The sequence below is a fragment of the Bubalus bubalis genome, chromosome 5 (genome assembly GCF_019923935.1).
Source record: "Bubalus bubalis isolate 160015118507 breed Murrah chromosome 5, NDDB_SH_1, whole genome shotgun sequence".
Classification (NCBI taxonomy): Eukaryota; Metazoa; Chordata; class Mammalia; order Artiodactyla; family Bovidae; genus Bubalus; species Bubalus bubalis.
Window position 1 is genome coordinate 57,855,800 of NC_059161.1, and position 17,894 is coordinate 57,873,693.

General features: G+C 40.8%; 1 protein-coding gene and 1 long non-coding RNA gene across 3 annotated transcripts in view; one reads left to right on the forward strand and one right to left on the reverse strand.

Annotated features, from left to right (window-relative positions):
* The window catches only part of SLC30A10 (solute carrier family 30 member 10), a 34,768-nt gene extending 22,462 nt beyond the window's left edge, over positions 1 to 12,306 (forward strand). For both annotated transcript variants that reach the window (XM_044943178.2, XM_006055947.4), the window contains exons 2-4: positions 113 to 190; positions 8,405 to 8,644; positions 11,016 to 12,306. In XM_044943178.2, the coding sequence (XP_044799113.1) occupies positions 113 to 190; positions 8,405 to 8,644; positions 11,016 to 11,515 (818 nt within the window). In that variant the 3' untranslated portion in view covers positions 11,516 to 12,306. The remainder of the gene's footprint in view (positions 1 to 112; positions 191 to 8,404; positions 8,645 to 11,015) is intronic.
* A 350-nt stretch (positions 12,307 to 12,656) lies between these two features.
* LOC123465801 overlaps positions 12,657 to 17,894 on the reverse strand; it is a 42,354-nt gene continuing 37,116 nt past the window's right edge. The window contains exon 3 of the long non-coding RNA XR_006641107.1: positions 12,657 to 14,110. This is a non-coding gene — a long non-coding RNA (uncharacterized LOC123465801). The remainder of the gene's footprint in view (positions 14,111 to 17,894) is intronic.

Genomic DNA, 17,894 nt, shown 5'->3' on the forward strand with positions numbered 1-17,894 from the left:
GGAATCTGGGAAGGTAGTAGGATTTGAAAATAACAAAACTGTGTTTTGAGTCCATTGGTTCTTTTTGCTTGTAGAACTTATACACAACACGAGGTTTCTTCTTTGAATGCAGGTGATTCCCTGAACACCCAGAATGAGCCAGAAGAGACGATGAAAAAGGAGAAAAAGTCCGAAGCCCTGAATATCAGAGGTAGGATTGACTTGGGGTTAAGTTGAAATCCTTTTAAGTGTTACATATGGACTGCACTGAACTCTTCATTTGTTTGCCTTTTCATAGGTGTGTTAGAAAGTTGGCCGGTTACATGTAGAGACTATGACCTTAGTCTCTTGCCTAATGGTGGCATCGATTCTCGATTCTCGGGAGACAGAGTTGCTAATGATTTATCCTTGTTCTACCTAGGCTCATGCTCATGCTGCCTGCTCCAGGGCCCCCCAGATCTCTGGCTTGCTACTGCTCCATATTGCCCACCCATGGATATTGTGACCATAAAGCGCAGCCTGTTTGAATTGAGTATCATTTTGATAAAGCTTGGAAGAGAGTAGGTGGGATCTATCCAAGGTCATGCCCCAAGTGAACTTGCTCAGTGACCCTCATTGCTTCACTTATTTTGGCCAGAAATATGCTCCTGTGATGGGTCTGTCTGTTGGTTCACTTGAATCTCCACCTCCATGTCCAAAGTGGGGGTTCGGGGAGACAGAAGGAAGGCACATCACTAGCATCTCTCCTACCATGAGCTCAAGGTCACAGACCCCGGGTGAAGGTCAGCACTGAGATTTCAAAAGTTTTCTCACTGGACACTAACATGGTATACTACATCTCCCCTCTCCAACTTCTTGAGTACAGGTTTTTCTTCAGAGAGATTCAAGAAGGGTCAATCCCCAAACTGATGGAGAATTTCAGCAAAGAGTGAAAGAGAAAGTGTTAGTCGATCAATTGTGTTCGACTCTTGGCAACTCCATGGATTATAGCCCACCGGGCTCATCTGTCCATGGGATTCTTCAGGAAAGAACACTGGAGTGGGTTGCCATTCCCTTCTCCAGGAGATCTTCCCAACCCAGGGATCAAACCCGAGTCTCCTGCATTACAAGCGGTTTCTTTATAGTGAGTTACCAGGAAAGCCAGAACAAAGATTATGCAGCCCTTTATCTTTAATTGATTTGAGGAAGGTGGAAGTGGGGCTTAGAGGTAAATATTACAAAGAAAAACAAGTAATACAGAAGATATCTTCAGTTCTGAGAATCTCACATCTGTTTTATAAAGTGATATCCAGAATGAATCCAGAGAGAAAAGCAAAAAAGAACAACAGCAACACATGAGCTCCTAAACATTTCTAAATGAATTTGTTTAAAAAAAGTTAACTGCAATAGGGGAATTTCTAAAAAGTGTGGTGGTGACACTTTTTGGAAAGAGAATCTATGATGAAAACTCATAATCCTTTAATTTATCCTTTTTTTTAAGGTTCAGTTTATATATATATATATATATATATATATATATATATATATAAATTTAGTGAATTTTAAAAATGGAGTTCACCATCATAGCACTTTACCATTTCAAAGCACATTCTGTTTTTATTCTTTTTTAATTGAGATACAGTTGGCATATAACATTAGTTTCAGGTATATAATATAATGATTCGATCTTTGTATAATATTGTGAAGTGATCACCACTGTATAAATATTAACAGATTAATAGCAGTGCATGCTTAATGTCCATTGTCATACATAGTAAGTTTTTATTTTCTCTTGATGAGAAATTTTAAGATATACTCTTTTAGCAACTGTCAAATATGGGATACAGTATTATGAATTATAATCACCATGATGTACATTGCATCTCTAGGACTTATTTATCTTATAATAAGCTTGTACCTTTTGACTCCATCTACCCATTTTGCGCCCACCGCTCCCTGCCACCACCTCTGTCAACCACCAATCTGTTCTCTGTATCTGTGAGCTTGTTTTTTAACTTTTTTAAGATGCCACATATGTGAGCTTGTTGGTTATTCATCCTCATCTTATGTTACTGAGAAAGAGAACAGGTAGGTGGAAAGTAGCAAAGAATGAAGAGTAGGTCCCAGTAGATATTGTGACCTCGTTTGGGAAACGTATGTAAGGGAAAATTGGATGATCCTGCTCATTTTCACTCCACAGCTATTGGAACTCCTGGGTAGAAAAACATTAGGGGTGAAGTGCCTTGCTGTACCTAGCTGAGCCCTGTGGTCCACAGGGGCTGACAAAATGCACTGGTAGCTCCCATAGAGGTAAAGAATTCAGAGGCAAAAAGATTGGGATTGGGCTGAAGCTGCCTGGGTTTGGGTCTGGGCTCTGCCACTTAAGAACCAGATGACTTCAGGTAACTTTTGAACCTGTCTCAGCCTCCCAACCCCTCATCTTTAAAATGAGGATAGCAGTAGTACCCATTTCACGGGGTTGTTGTTTAAGGCTCAGATATCTGGGAGGTCTGAGACATCTGGGAGCTAACATTTTTATGGAGGTCACACTTGCTCTTAGGCACCATTCATGAATAGGTCACTTAGCATTCAGAACAACTTGAAGAGCAGGATTCTATTGTGCTTCAGGTGGTGAGTGGAATTGCTGGGCTCCCACCTAAACGGCTTCAGGGACAGGTGAGCTCAGTGCCTGGCTGTGGTTAACAGGAGCCTGTCTGTATTTCAGGCCAAGGGGCAAGCTGGCCTTACCTTGAATACTGTGTCCTCATTCAGGGAAAGACCACAGCGTGTTACAGCTGGAAAGGCCTTGGGGAAATTAGACTCCAAGGCCTTCACTTTACAGATGAGCAAAAGACACCAGAGATTCTGGTGACTTCCTAAGTCACCCCAGCTAACAGTGGAGGCAGGGCTGGGATCTTGGGCTTCCGTTTCTGGCTCTTTCTGTCATCTTGCATTGCCTCTGGACTCCATCAGGGTGGCTGGCTTCTCCAGTGTCCACAGTCCACTGAATGGTTACATTTCTGACATTTTAGTCACTGCTTTAGAAAGCAAGACTGTCCTTCCCAGACACTCAGGGGAACAAACAGCTGATGTGAAGTCTTGTGAACAAAAACCATTTCTTTTTTTTTAACTTAAAAATTTTACTCAAGTATAATATACATACTCAGAAGTACATATATCATAAATATGCAATCAGTGGATTTTAGTGAACTGAACACTTCCATGTACAACACCCAGATCAAGAAATAGAAGATACCATCACCCCAGGGCTCCCCGCCCCCCACGCCCCGCATGCTCCTGTCTAGTCACTAGCCACCCTCCCAGGTCACCACTATTCTGACTTGTAACAGCATGGATATACTTGCGTTTGTACTTTATATGAATGGAATCTTATAGTTGGTACAATTTTTGCCCAGCTTCTTCTACTCAACATTACATTGAGGAGATTCATCCATATTGTTGAAGATTGTCCTAGATCATTCATTTTCATTATAATGTTCCACTGTGTGAATATTCCACCCTGTAGTTATCCATTCTTGGTTAATGGACATTTAGGTAACTTTCTGGTTTTGATTTCTAAGAATAGTATGGCAAAAGCCGTTTCTTGATTTTCTTATTTCAATGGAATAAAAAATGCCTTCTAAAAAACACACCCCATCTTCTGCTGCAAAGCATAGCAGAAGCACATTTCTTTAAAATTCTCATCAGAGAAACAAGTGCCCTTTGTTGTGGTTGATTTTATTTATTAGGCTCAAACATGATCCATTAAGAAAAACTGCAACAGGGTATCAGCAAGACAATTAACCCTTTTTATTTCAGTATAAATATAAATGGATGAATAACAATCTTGACATCTTTTGAAAAGAAATCTCCTGGGATGAAGTATTTCTTTTCTTTTCTTTTTAATTGGAGTATAATTGCTTTACAATGTTGTGTTGACTTCTGCTGTACAACGTGAAACAGCTGTTATGTATACATATATCCCCTCCCTCTTGAGGAGGTGCTTCTTTTTAATTCTTGTGGGTTTTTTTTTTTCCCCATTAAGAAAGATCTCCCATCCTTCCTCAGCCACTTGCTAATGCCCAGTGCTAAGGTACTATATTTCCAGTTATTCAATAAATTCAGTACCACTGATACATGCTGGGACACACGTTAACTTATATCAAGTTTCCAAGCTATATGCCAGTGTTTTGGTTTTGTTTTTATCTAAAGACAGCAAGCGAGAGCTAAGGGTCCTTGCTTTTGCAAAGCTACCTGTGAGCACCATGACTAATCAGGTGACTGGGTTGTCTCCAGGCGGCAATCTTCGCCTCTCAGACGTACTTACTGCCTGATCTATCTTTCTGAATCACAGATGAGGTCTCAGCAGAATCTGCTCTGAAACCTTATTTGCATCCAGAATGAGGCCCTAACACTGCAGACATTCAAGGACTTGCTGTTCTAGTGCCAATGCTCCTTTCTAGACGTTTCTGTCCTTCTGTTCACTCATTTACTGCCTCACCCTTACCCTTTAACAGTCTCCCCGACTTCCCCACTGTTACCGACTGGGGTTCTTGGCCTCTTTAATCAATAAAAATTGACTAGAGGCCAGACAAGAAAGTCAAGGGTGCTTAGCAATGGCAGGCACTCTGATAATCTACTGTTGTTTAGTTGCTCAGTCATGTCTGACTCTTGCGACCCCACAGCTATAGTCTGCCAGGCCCCAATGTCCATGGAATTTTCCAGGCAACAATACTGGAGTGGGTTGCCATTTCCTCCTCCAGGGGATCTTCTGGACCCAGGAATTGAACCCACCCCTCCTGCGTTTTTGGGGGTTGCGGGTGACTGAGAACAAGTAACAGTTTAGCTGTTTCCCTATATGGGGTGAAGGTGGGGGTCAGGCCGGGACTGGGTTGGAGAATTGGCTTACTTAGGTGGTTTGCCCACCCCTTTGGTAGTGATGTGTGTGTGGAGGGCATCCTCAGTCCCCTGCTTTTGCTCCAGGCTCTTCAGAAGTCGAAGTTGGGCTTTTTGGTCTTTTTGTATCTTGAGTGAGTGAAGTCACTCAGTCGTGTCCGACTCTTTGGGACCCCATGGACTGTAGCCCACCAGGCTCCTCCATCCATGGAATTTTCTAGGCAAGGGTACTGGAGTGGGTTTCCATTTCCTTCTCCAAGGGATCTTCCCGACCCGGGGATTGAACCCGGATCTCCCTCATTGCAGGCAGACGCTTTACCGTCTGAGCCACCAGGGAATCCTTCCTGTTCATAATATGCCCCAACTGCCCATACACCCAGCTATTTTAAGTCCCTTATAGTTTCTTTGTATTTTGTTGCTGGAGGAGGCCTTTGTCCAGTTGCAAGCACTGCAACAAAGGGTCCCAGGTTTCAGGGCCCAGGTCACTCGTAGAGCGGGTGAGGAATGTGCTTAGCAGGGAGGTCTGGTTTGAGTTCCGTCTCTGCCTTTAACTAGCTGGGTGACCTTGGGCAAGCAAAGTATCCTCTTTGAGTTTCAGTTTCCTTATCTATGTAAGGGAGATAATAGCAGTGTGGACATCGCTGTGTTATTGTGAGAAATACATGCTGGTCGGAACAGCACGGAGGATTCCCTTAACGAGTCGCCTCCCCATTTCAGTGCGCTTACTTCTCAGTGGGTTTCCGGATGTTGTTGCACGGCCTCTTCAGAGCTAGCCGCTTTGGGAAGTGAGGCTGACGTTATTACCATCCCCAGCTCACCAGTGAGAATCTTGCTGCTGTAAGAGGTTGATGTTCACAAGGTCCGTGAGTCATAGAGAGAGAGACCGTCAGGTCTGTCTCTCACGTTGCCTCACAAGTCTTCGTCTGCAGCCTCGTTCCAGTTCTGTGCTTGGAACACATTCCGGCTGAGTTTCCCTGCCTGGGACATCATTGCCTTTTGAAGTCTGCCTCCCCTTTGGAGGCTTGCCCGTCTCTTGAGAACCCTTTCCTGAGATTTCCCATCACAGGGAATAGTCTTCCCTCTAGAAGTTACTGACCTACTTATCTCAGAATCCTGCCAGTGAACTATGGTCCCCAGAAGATAAAGACCATTTCTGCGTGGGAGGCCAGAAAACACACCGCAGTGACCAATCTCAGGAATTTAGTGACATGATGCTGTAAGCAGTTTTTCAAACAGAAGGTCATGATAGTTTGGGTCATAAAATCAATTTAGTAGAGTATGATCATCATTTAGAAAATAAACTAGAATTGAATGAAATAGAAAAATAGTAATGAATCCTGTGTAAGGACAGGTTTTTGGTTTTTCCAGAAATATTTCTTTCACTGTACATTTATGCCCGGGCTAGGATGCAAAATAGGGTTCTTACTGTGGATTATGTGAAAAATAAGTTTGAACATTTTTTTCTTAGGAGCTAGTAGTGGGACTTCTCAGAAGGAGAACCTGAAACTGGAATTTGGGACTTAGATGGGGCAGGATATGTAATGGTTCTCTAGTCAGACTATGCAGACTTATTTCCCCACTCAAACACGTTTTAGCTGTGTGATCTTGGATAAGTCACTTAGCTACTCTGTGCTTCAGTTTCCTCATTTGTAAAACGGAGAGACTAACCACTTCAGAGAGTCCTCAAAATCACTTAATGTATAAATATCAATACATGTAACATACAACAATGTCTGGTGCATATATCTTGGCTGTCATTACAGTTATTCTTACTAAGAGGCAGAAGTTACTTTGTATTGTGGGAGTTCTGACTAATCAACCAGAAAATACTTTTTAAGTGTCTAGATGGTATACCTCCAGTGCTAAATAAACAAAGGAAATTTAGGGTACAACCCTCACCCTTATGTTACTTATAGTCTAAATGAAGAGTGAAAAAGAGAAGGACAGTCTCAGGCAGTGAAAATGATGTTGAGTGCATAAAGGCAATAATTGGTCTTCATATTTTTATGGTAGTGTTTGGTACTGCCCTGGGGAAGGTTAAAGCTTTGATCTTCAGTTTCTTCTCGAGACCAACTCTTGGGAACATTTTGAGTTTTTCTTGGTGGCTGAGGACAAGGACTGGGAAGTAAGACACTCCTGTGGGGGTGGGGTGGACAGAGTGGGCACAGAATTTAAAAATTGGACTGTTTAATGTATTTATTGAATCAGGATCCTATTGCCACTAGTAGATACTCAGCCTGAAGGAGATGTGGAGATTCCTTTTATTCTTGTGCTTCTTTGGTTGGGGGAAGTTGCCACAATTTACATTTGGTATGTTTTCAAAATGCCATTTGACACCATGATGCTACTCAGAAGCTGCCAAGAGGAAGAGTTAGCCTCTTCTAAGTGGAACGATTAAGTCGCAGCCATGAGTGAGTTTGTTAGTATTTTAGATCATTATTAATTCTATTGAGTGAATCTGGGATACCTGGAGAGACAGAGCAGATCTTTCTTGGTTCCTATGCTTTCTTCTAGAGAAGCGCTTTGAAAATTTTTATCTGCATTTGAATCACCTGGGGAATCTTATTAAAATGCAGAATTGGACTCAAAAGATTGGAAGTGGGGCCTGAGATTCTGTATGTCTCACGAGCTTCTAGGTGATACTGAAGCTGCGAACTATACTTTGAAGAGAGAGATTCTGATGTACAGAAAGTTAAAAAAAAGACACAAAAACAAAAAATGTTATGTTTATACTGTATAATCCTTCTGACAAATCTTCACCTAATTCACTAAATCCCGATTTAGTCTGGGCTTCCTCTATGGCTCAGACAGTAAAGAATCCACCTGCAATGTGGGAGACCTGGGCTCGATCCCTGGGTTGGGAAGATCCTCTGGAGGAGAGTATGGCAACCTACTCTGGTATTCTTGTCTGGAGAATTCCCATGGACAGAAGTGCCTGGCAGGCTATAGTTCATGGGATCGCAAAGAGTCAGATAGGACTGAATGACTAAGCACAGTTTATTTAGTCTATGTCCAACAAATGACTGGACATTTAGATCTTCTTTGCTGGGATGACATGTTTTCTATATCATAATTAAAGCTTTTCAAAGTGGTTCCCTTAAGTAAAGGCAACCCCAATTTTTGCCATTATCTGTAGAATTTAAATGTTATTTTATTGAGACAAAGAGTTCTTTAGTGGGAACATTCCGGAGGATCTCTTACACCAAATGCAGTTGAAGTAACCACAGGCTAAATGAAAAGTAGGCAAATATATTTAGGGAAGGGAATGTGGCAGTTTGAACTAGCCCAGTCCATCTTCCTGTGGGTGTTTGCAGCTCAGAATCTTCTTAGGCTATTCTGGGTTCTCTGGGTCATGGGATGGTGGTCTGGGGTTTTGTTTTTCTGTGATGCAATGGTCATTGTTTTTGCTTTCTAATCCAGCCTGCTGTTCTAACAGAACAGAAAAAAAGTAGCAACAGGTATTCATAGAGCTGGGAAGCCAAGTCACTGAGTGTCATGCGGCTCCCAGATGTGGATCTGGGCTTGATTGGTCTTTCTTTCTTCCCCACAGGGGTACTTTTGCATGTGATGGGGGATGCCCTGGGGTCAGTGGTGGTGGTGATCACGGCCATCATATTCTATGTGCTTCCCCTGAAACGCGAGGACCCGTGTAACTGGCAGTGCTACATTGACCCCAGCCTGACTGTCGTCATGGTCATCATCATTTTATCATCTGCCTTCCCACTCATCAAGGAGACTGCTACCATTCTGCTGCAGATGGTCCCCAAAGGTGTCAACATGGAAGAGCTGAGTAAGTCATGCCATTCAGATCTCAAACCGCTGCCCACTGAATGTTCTTCAGGCCAAAGCGCCAGCATTATTTCAGAGCAGTGTTTGATTTATGTATCTTGAAATATTTTAAATCACCAAGCAATTGAGACATCCTTCTATGTTTCGTAGATGACTACAGCTACTAAGATGACTTGCAGCTCTGAGAACCAGAGGTCCTTTTTAGCCCGTCATTCTCTGACTTGACTTCGAGTTTTTGAGAATGTGTTCCTTGGGCAGTCCCTATTAATATTCCTGGGATATTTATTGACCTTCATGTCAGGGATTTATTCTAACTCAGATAAAGCCACTCTGCCCAGGACTTGATTTTTATTCCCCCTATTCTGAAAATATGAGTCATTCCTTCATATTCTAGATCCTGCTTTCTAGTTAATTGATTTTTGTGGGCATGCAAGTCACTGTGTGTCTTAAAACACAGGCAAATGGACCATGTTTCAATCCACTCATTCAGTAGTAAAATCTGTTTCTTTGCTTTGCTCAGACAGAAGGGCAAGCTCTCATTTCAGTTTATGTGCATCTGAGAATAACATTTTTAGAGACCTTCTAGAATGTCTAAATGGGAGCTCTCCAGATATTGGTGAGAAACTGAATTTACAGCTTTAGTTCTAGTGTTTTTAAATGGAAAGAATGTTTTTTATAGGAAAACACTTTTTTTTTTTAATGAATCTTTGCTATTTTTCTATCATTACTTCATCGGTGAGACCATGAACATGAACTAAAGCCCAGGCCCACTATGTGGCTGAAAATTGGAAGACCTTATTTCATGACAGCTAGCGGAAATTAGATTTGATGGGTCTTAATACACTGTATTGCCGTGGCTAGGCTTTCCCTCCAGAGGCGTGATTTACAGTGTGACTGTTCTGCGTACCTAATCTTTGTGCAGTGCTGCAGGCTGGGGAGGACAGAGGTGAAGGAGGCTCTCTCCAGGGGCTTGTTTCCTCATGGAGAGAGCAAAATAAACACATATTGGGTTGACCAAAAAGTTCTTTGGGGTTCTTCCATAACATCTTGGAAAAACCTGAATGAACTTTTGGCCAACCCAATGGCAATTTGTGATATATATTCTTTTATTGCCTTTTAACAAAGTTATATATATATGTATATATCCCTGGAGAAGGGAAAGGCTACCCAATCCAGTATTCTGGCCTGCAGAGTTCCATGGACCATGTAGTCTATGGGGTCGCAAAGAGTTGGACATGACTGAGTGACTTTCACACACATACAGATATATATGTATATATATAAAGCAGATATTAATATTAAAATTAGGCTGTAATAACAATAGCAACACTTTAATGGCACTGATTACATGCTAGGTAATATTGTCCAGATGCTTTGCTTGTATTAACTCATATTAATCTTAAAATAATCCTATGAGGTACTGTGATTATCTTAATTTCCAGGTAAGGAAACTGAGGCACAGAGGGACTGGGTAAGGTCATGCAGGTCCTGCAGGTAGTAAATGACTAAACTGGAATTCAGATTATCTGGCTATAGGTTGCTTGGATTCACTGTTCAATACCATGTTTCTAAATGCTAGAAAGTATGAAAAATATAGAAGAGCCTAAATAAGGAAATAGAAATCTCTCATAATCCTACCACCCAGAAATTAACACTCAATATTTTTGTGTCAGTCATTCACTGAAACAAGACTTAATCTGCCTAAGAATTTTTGTATGTGTATATACACTGTTTCATTAAAAAAAGGAGAAAAGATCATGCCACATATACAGTCCAGCTATTGGCTTTTTCATTTAAAAATACCTTATATACCTTTCCTCATAGCCTTAAATATGCAGTTTGCTTCTTCACAGCTATGTCATCACCTGTCACATAATTGACTGTTTCCTTGCTGTTTCCATTTTTTTTTCATTAACACAAAAAGTATTGCCCAAAGCATTCTCATATGTAAATATTTGGTTGTTTCCTTTCGGTTAATTTCCCAGTATTAGAATTGCTGCTAAAAGTTTTTGATCTATATTGCCAAATCCCCTTTAAAAAAAGGCATCCTATTTTATATTCCTATGCCAATCCATCAGAGCACTTAATGCCTTGTATACTCAACAACCTGGGCATTTGGGGAGGGTTGTTGTGAATCTTATTTTCTTCAATTGCCTTTTATGGGCTAACCCTGTATGTTAGAGGAACTCAGAGAGGAAGAAGAAGATTATGGGAAAATGTGCTCGTATAGGTACAGCTGTTTTCCTTTCTTTATTCTTAATAATGACATCATTCTGGTGAGAAGGCATACAGGGACCCTACCTGTCCCACGGTGGTTCCATGTTCCAATTACAGCCCTCACCTTGGCTATTGTTTTCTCTTCCTTATTCTAGTGAGTAAGCTCTCTGCTGTGCCCGGAATTAGCAGTCTCCATGAAGTCCACGTCTGGGAGCTTATAAGTGGGAAGATCATTGCCACTCTGCACATCAAGTGTCAGCAGGATGGGGGAGATCAGGATGCCAACAGAAAAATTCGAGAAATCTTCCACAACGCCGGAATTCACAATGTGACCATCCAGTTTGAGAAGGCAGACCTGAAGGAGCCCCTGGAGCAGAAGGACTTGCAGCTGCTCTGCAGCTCCCCTTGCATCGCCAAGAGCTGTGCCAAGCAGCTGTGCTGTCCCCCTGGGGCCCTGCCACTGGCCCATGTCAATGGCTGTGCGGAGCACAATGGCTGTCCCCCTCTGGACATGTCCCAGAGTGATGTCCTCGGTAGACGACAGACCACCGAAGTGGCTATTGAAGTATCTTTGGAAGGTTGTCTGAGTGACCACGGACAAGCTCTTGGCAAACCTCAGGAGGACTCACATTATGTCAACAGCACACATTTTTAATCTGGTGCCCACATCAGTAAGATTATATAGACGAGGCACTTTGGAACCACTCGCTTGGCTTGTGGGAAGAACTTTGTGGGCTATAGGCACTGACCAGTGAGCACGCTCTGTGTTCCGTCAGCAGCTGGTGGTTTGAGATGCTAGTTGAACTGGTCTGTTAATTGTTATGTGACTAAGAACTCCTTTACATTATCCTGGGTGTTTCATGCTGCTCTTCAACAGTTTTGTTTGAACATTTATTTTCTGAAGCAAATGCTCTAGTGTACACATCAGGGACATTGAAAGCTGGGACTCAATGATCGTGGACGCAGGATTCAAAGTAGCTTTTTGTTTTAAATTGACTAGAACGTCTAGCTGACTCTCAGGTGAGCTCATAGCCAAGTACGTCAAAAAAACTCAAGAACCATAACAGCTATATTCTTTTCCATTCCACTGGGTGACCATAAAAGAGAAAAGTTAGGTAATCCTATCATGGCAGAAGTTTTTTTTTCTTTGACTCATTTTTTAATGAATGTAAAATGAATACCTGGTAAGGTAGAAAATATTCTCAGAACATTAGAGGATGTTGAGTTTACTGAGGATGTGGAAAGGCAGGAAGAAAATGCATTTTGATGATTTCTTCATTTCAGGAAGTGGTGAAAAAAAGACTTTCTGCTGTGAACTACAACTATTCAGTTCAGTTCAGTTCAGTCTCTCAGTTGTGTCCGACTCTTTGTGACCCCATGGACTGCAGCACGCCAGGCCTCCCTGTCCATCACCAACTCCCGGAGCCTGCTCAAATTTATGTCCATCGAGTCAGTGATGCCATCCAATCATCTCATCCTCTGTCATCCCCTAATCTTCCTGCCTTCAATCTTTCCCAACATCAGGGTCTTTTCCAATGAGTCAGCTCTTCGCACCAGGTGGCCAAAGTATTGGAATTTCAGCTTCGAAATCAGTCCCACCAATGAACACTCAGGGCTGATCTCCTTCAGAATGGACTGGCTGAATCTCCTTGCAGTCCAAGGGACTCTCAAGAGTCTTCTCCGACACCACAGTTCAAAAGCATCAATTCTTTGGTGCTCAGCTTTCTTCATTGTCCAACTCTCACATCCATACATGACCACAGGAAAAACCATAGCCTTGACTAGATGGACCTTTGTCGGCACAGTAATGTCTCTGCCTTTTAACATGCTGTCCAGGTGTGTCATAGCTTTTCTTCCAAGGATCAAGTGTCTTTTAATTTTATCCATCATCTGCAGTGATTTTGGAGCCCAAGAAAATAAACTACAACTATAGGTTGCTTCAAATGTTTAAGAATACAAGATGCTTGTGTTTTTCACTTGGAAGTATGGGAATATCTCTACTTCTTTAAGTATGACACAGTACTTAAATACTGTCTTTTAGAGTCAGTCCAGTTGGGACTGATATCATTTATTGCTTGTTAATGATTTGCTTATTTACCCAAATTTCCCTTGTGTTTTCTTTTATATGATCACATTGATCTATGTAGCATTTACCAGGAGAAAATGAGCTTTCTCAGGATAGAAGAATATATGACATTGAGTATGCATTCTCGCTCCCCCAAATAAGCTAGATTGACTTTCCTTTACTTAGATATATTTAAAGATATTTATTATAGTTTTCAACTAATAATTTTATTAAGAAGTATATGTCCAAGGGAGAAACAAGCATTTCTTAAATTGCTGCCTTTAACGTGTTTCAAGGAGGTTACATCTTTCTTTCTCTGACCCATATTATCAAGCTTCAGATACATTTATTACAATCTGATTTGCTTGCAAAATGAACCTATATTAGTATTGGAGAAACATCTGTCACGTGTTTAACAAATTGTTTAGGCAGCAATGTTTTAATCAGAACAGTCTCAAAATAGGTATAAGCAAATGTGAGGTGCCTTACTAGACAACTAGAATCTTTGATTCTAGGGTTGCAAAATTGACTGAGAAAGATCATCCCTTAGACTGTAAGTGTTGAGTCTGCATGGTCTGGAATCTGCACAGTTCTTGTAAAAAGTTATGGATTGGGACCAGAAAAGGCCCCCACATTTTTCAGCACAAACACCATTAAAAAGCTGTATCTTAGTTTTAAATTCTAAAGCTGAAGTAAAGAAGCAACTGTGGTCAGTAGAACAGGAAATTTTTTATTCCTGTTAAATTCATTATCTGAGTTTAAATTGGTCATGAATTACATAAATATAAAAATGCATATAAAAATGCCTAAATATGTTTTTATCCCAGAAGTTTATTAAGCATATATACTGAATGGTAGTATATAGAGTAGCCTGGCAGGCTGCAGTTCATAGGGTTGCACTGAGTTGGACACGATTGAAGTGACACAGCACGTACATGTGCACGTAGTGTATATAGACTTAAAGCTAAAACGAGAGAAATAGAAGACATTTTTATTTTTAATGTTGAAAGTATGGCATGTCCTCACACAAAACGAGGATTCTCTGTCTGTGAAACTCACCACAGTAATATGCAGATCAAATTCTCTTGTGTAAATGTTGGTTGAAATATATTGATTGGAGTCAAAGAAGAAATCTGTCTTTCAGTTCCAGATTTGAAGGTCTAATTTGATTTTGTATCCTTCTGCCTTCATGAAAAAGAGGAAAATATCATTTTATAGTTTTTGTGCAGCTGGATAAAGGAATGCATATTCATTTACATCCAAATAATATTCTTTAATTAATCTCTAAAATATTTGTCTGCAAAGGAAAAGGCTCTTAATTCCAACATAATTAAATCTAACCTCAGGAAATTATCTTGATGGACACTTATGAACATACCAAATTATAGAATATAGTTTGGCTTGGTGTGTTTAATAATGTCCAAACAAGCTAATTAAGTGCAATATTTTTGTATTGGGTTAAGTGTTAGCATTTGCCGCCTCAGGCATCTGATGCTTGCTCTATGGTATTTTCACTTGGGTTTAACTCTCCCTTTTAGCCTACATTTAAATTCTCCCAATGCAATGCAAGCGTTTTCTTTTTCCCTTTGCATATTGGCCATGGTGCCCAATGAACAGTGGATTTAAACAACACTGTTTTTTTCTGAGATTAGAAAAATCCTGCTCCCCAGTTTAGCATTGCTGTTTGTTTAGGTTAGTTCCAGAAGAATTCCCTCTTTGTCCCTAGGAACTGAAAATAACTTTTTAAGCATCTAAGGAATCCTTTGGGTGTCAGATCAGAACCAGCCATCAGGCCCACTAACCTGGGGACACGAGGCAACACTTAACCATTTCCTCCTATTTCTATGGAAAGAGTCCTTTCCACATTATTTCAGCACCAGTTATAGGAAATACCATGTCTGCTTTTATTTCCCAAATGTCAACTCTGTTTTTGAAAATAGAGGTTGATTTTTGGCCACTATGAATGTTCATTGGGCTATCAGGCTCCATTGTTGACAGAAAAAGAAATTATCCCTTTAATTTTTTGTTCACTAAAATAAGGAGACATTGAGGAAGAATTTAGAATGTTCTCCATACTTAGCTACTTTTTGTTTGTTTTCTTTCTTTCTTCTCTTTTTGGCCACTGAGTGGCCAGTCTCTAGTGGAGGTACATCAGGAACTGAAAAGTTCAGTTGGAAGGGGTACTTTGAATGTCAAAGAGATCACTGAGGTAGATTTGGATTATAATAAGGCAGCTGCCTTTTGAGGTAGTAAGAGGTTTTGTTTTTTTTTTTTTAATGCTGGATCTTAGTTTTCGGACCAGGGATCCAACCATGCTCCCTGCATTGGGAATGCAGAGTCTTAACCACTGGACATCCCAGGGAAGTCCCTATTAAGCTGTGCCAGTCTTGACCTTCTGAACTGGATAACTCTGTGTTGCGTGGGGCTGTCTGGTGCCTTGTAGGACTTTTAGCAGCATCCCTTGACCTCTACCCACTAAATGTCAGTACCTTCCCCAGCACCCCGCCCTACCGAGTTGTGACAACCAACCATGTTCCCAGACGCTGTCACAGGTCCCCCAGGAAGCAGAATAGCCCCTAGTTCTGAGCCTTTGACTTAACCTAAGGGTTCTTGAGGGATATTGTGGATGAAAGACCTTCCAGGGTCCAACAATCCTTTTAATATAATCACTCTGCAGAATTTACTCTTTAAAAAAATAATTTTTAAAGACGAGACCAAACTGTAAAAATACAGTTATCTTTACATAGGAATTTGGATATTTAAAGAAAAATACAAGTTGGCAAAAATAAAGCCTTTACCAATCTGATTATACAGTTCAGCCCATGTAACAGTGATGTAATGCTGTCACTATTCTGTGATGATCTCTTCAACTTTTGACTATCCTCAATTTGATGGACTCACTGCTAAATGAGAAGAGCACATCAGCATGATTGATTCTTGGAGTTAACGTGCTTAATTTTCCACTGATTTTAAACCTGATACTTTTTGTTACTGGTCCCTGACAAACAGCTCATCTTAGGGCTAATGACAAATTCAAGCGTTAAAAAAATTTGTTTTGTTGTTCATGACTCATTTACTCCTTTGCCAAATTATATCCATTTTTTCCCCAAGAGGACAAAATACATTTCCTGACATAAATTATCCCAGATTTAATGTATCTTCACACTCTTGCAATTAAAGATTGTGAAAAAAGACTGGTTTAAAAGCAATGATGAAACATGACCTAGTTTGGGTTTTTATTTAAGACTGAGCAAGCATGCCTATTGTATAGCCCTGTCGCTGATAAATTGTCACCTCTTTGTGCTTCTGAGTGTATTTGCATGTGATTAGCCACAGGAATAAAATAGAAATGAAGTTGTTGAATCTGGAAACTGGCTGCTCAAATGAAACTTGCATCAGCCTCTAGTCTTCACTGTCATCTGAATGTCCTTAGGAATCTGGAATTTAGCTAATGAAGATGTGTCATTTTTAATGGAATTTTTCAGGTATTTCTTTCTGGACTTTTTTTGTTTACATGGAACTTTCTTGCATATTGCTAGGTGGATCAGTGGTCTCCTTTTGGTACGAAGCCAAGACACTGAACCTGCTCTGAATTCTGATGGAAATAATCTGGAAAGAACGTTGATTTTCAGGGGAGAATGACTCCTTCCTAGAGGTCTGAAATTACGTTACAGTATCGTGGAGTTTTGTTGCTTGAAGTCTTCCTTCTGTCCTCACAGGCGATTTTGCTGAAGTATAATTGTCACATTTGGGGGAATTATTAAAACTCCAAGATATAAACTTTCAATAACTCATTGCTAATTGTATGTGAAGTCCCCCAGGGATATATGCACAGGTGCATACCTTTAAAAGCAAAAGATGTTCAATGGTGCTGTCAATAAAAAGGTTTTAAAATAAACACAGGACTGAGATATGTTTGTGAAAATTAGACAGCTCAAAGTACCTGAATCATTTTGTCTTTGTCACTTACCTAAGTCCATTTCCCGCACAGGAGCTTGTTGGATTGATTTCAATAATTTGGGATTAATTCTTTGTCTCCATTTCTCTGTTCTCTTCTTCACACCCCTCTGCTACCCTCCACTCTTGGCAGAAATGTCACCAATTGACCCAGCTACCTTAGTTTGGTAACCTGGACTGATCTGGTTTTTTAGTGTTTGACCCTGGCCACCTGATGGGTTTGTGTAGGAGGGGAGCTCCTGTGATTTAGGGAATGGTGAGAGGCTAGGCTTCCTGGGGAGAGACCTTATCGATTTGAAAATCTCTCCAGTGAATTGACTGGCAACTATATGACTGTTGAATAAGGGGAGCAGTCTTCCACTTCTTTCAATTGCTTTTATGTTATCAATCAATCAACTGAGTAATCAGCATATACTTATTATAAACCATGGGCAAGTTCTTCTTGCTTCTAAGGAGGTTATAGTCTATATGTGAAGCCAAAAAAGGCAGTCCAACTTTGCGGGCTTTTAAAGAGAACTGCCTTATAGCCTGGATGTCTGGGGGGTGGGGGGATCTTGGGCTGGAGGGGTTCTGGCACTCAAATGTGCACATGCTAAGCCCTGGGAAACATTTGCAAAAGGAGAGGCTTATAGAGCATTACATGACCATCGACTTCCTTCAGCAACAAGAGTCTGCAGTATGGAGCAGAGGTGAGAGTACTCAGTACTCCAGGGCTCAGGCTATAGAATCTCTGACTACTTCATTAAAGATATTTTTAAAAATTAATGTTTTGGCAGCATAGCATGTGGGATCTTAGTTCCCCAGCCAGGGATCCAACCTGTGCTCCCTTGCATTGGAATGTGGATTCTTTTTTTTTTTTTTTTAGAATGTGGATTCTTAACCACTGGACCACCAGGGAAGTCCCTCTGACCACTCCGTTTAAAAGAGGACCCCACCTCTCCCTGTGTCTCTTACCCTCCTTAATGCTTTTTCATAGTACTGTCACTTAGTAACATCATATTACTTATTTATT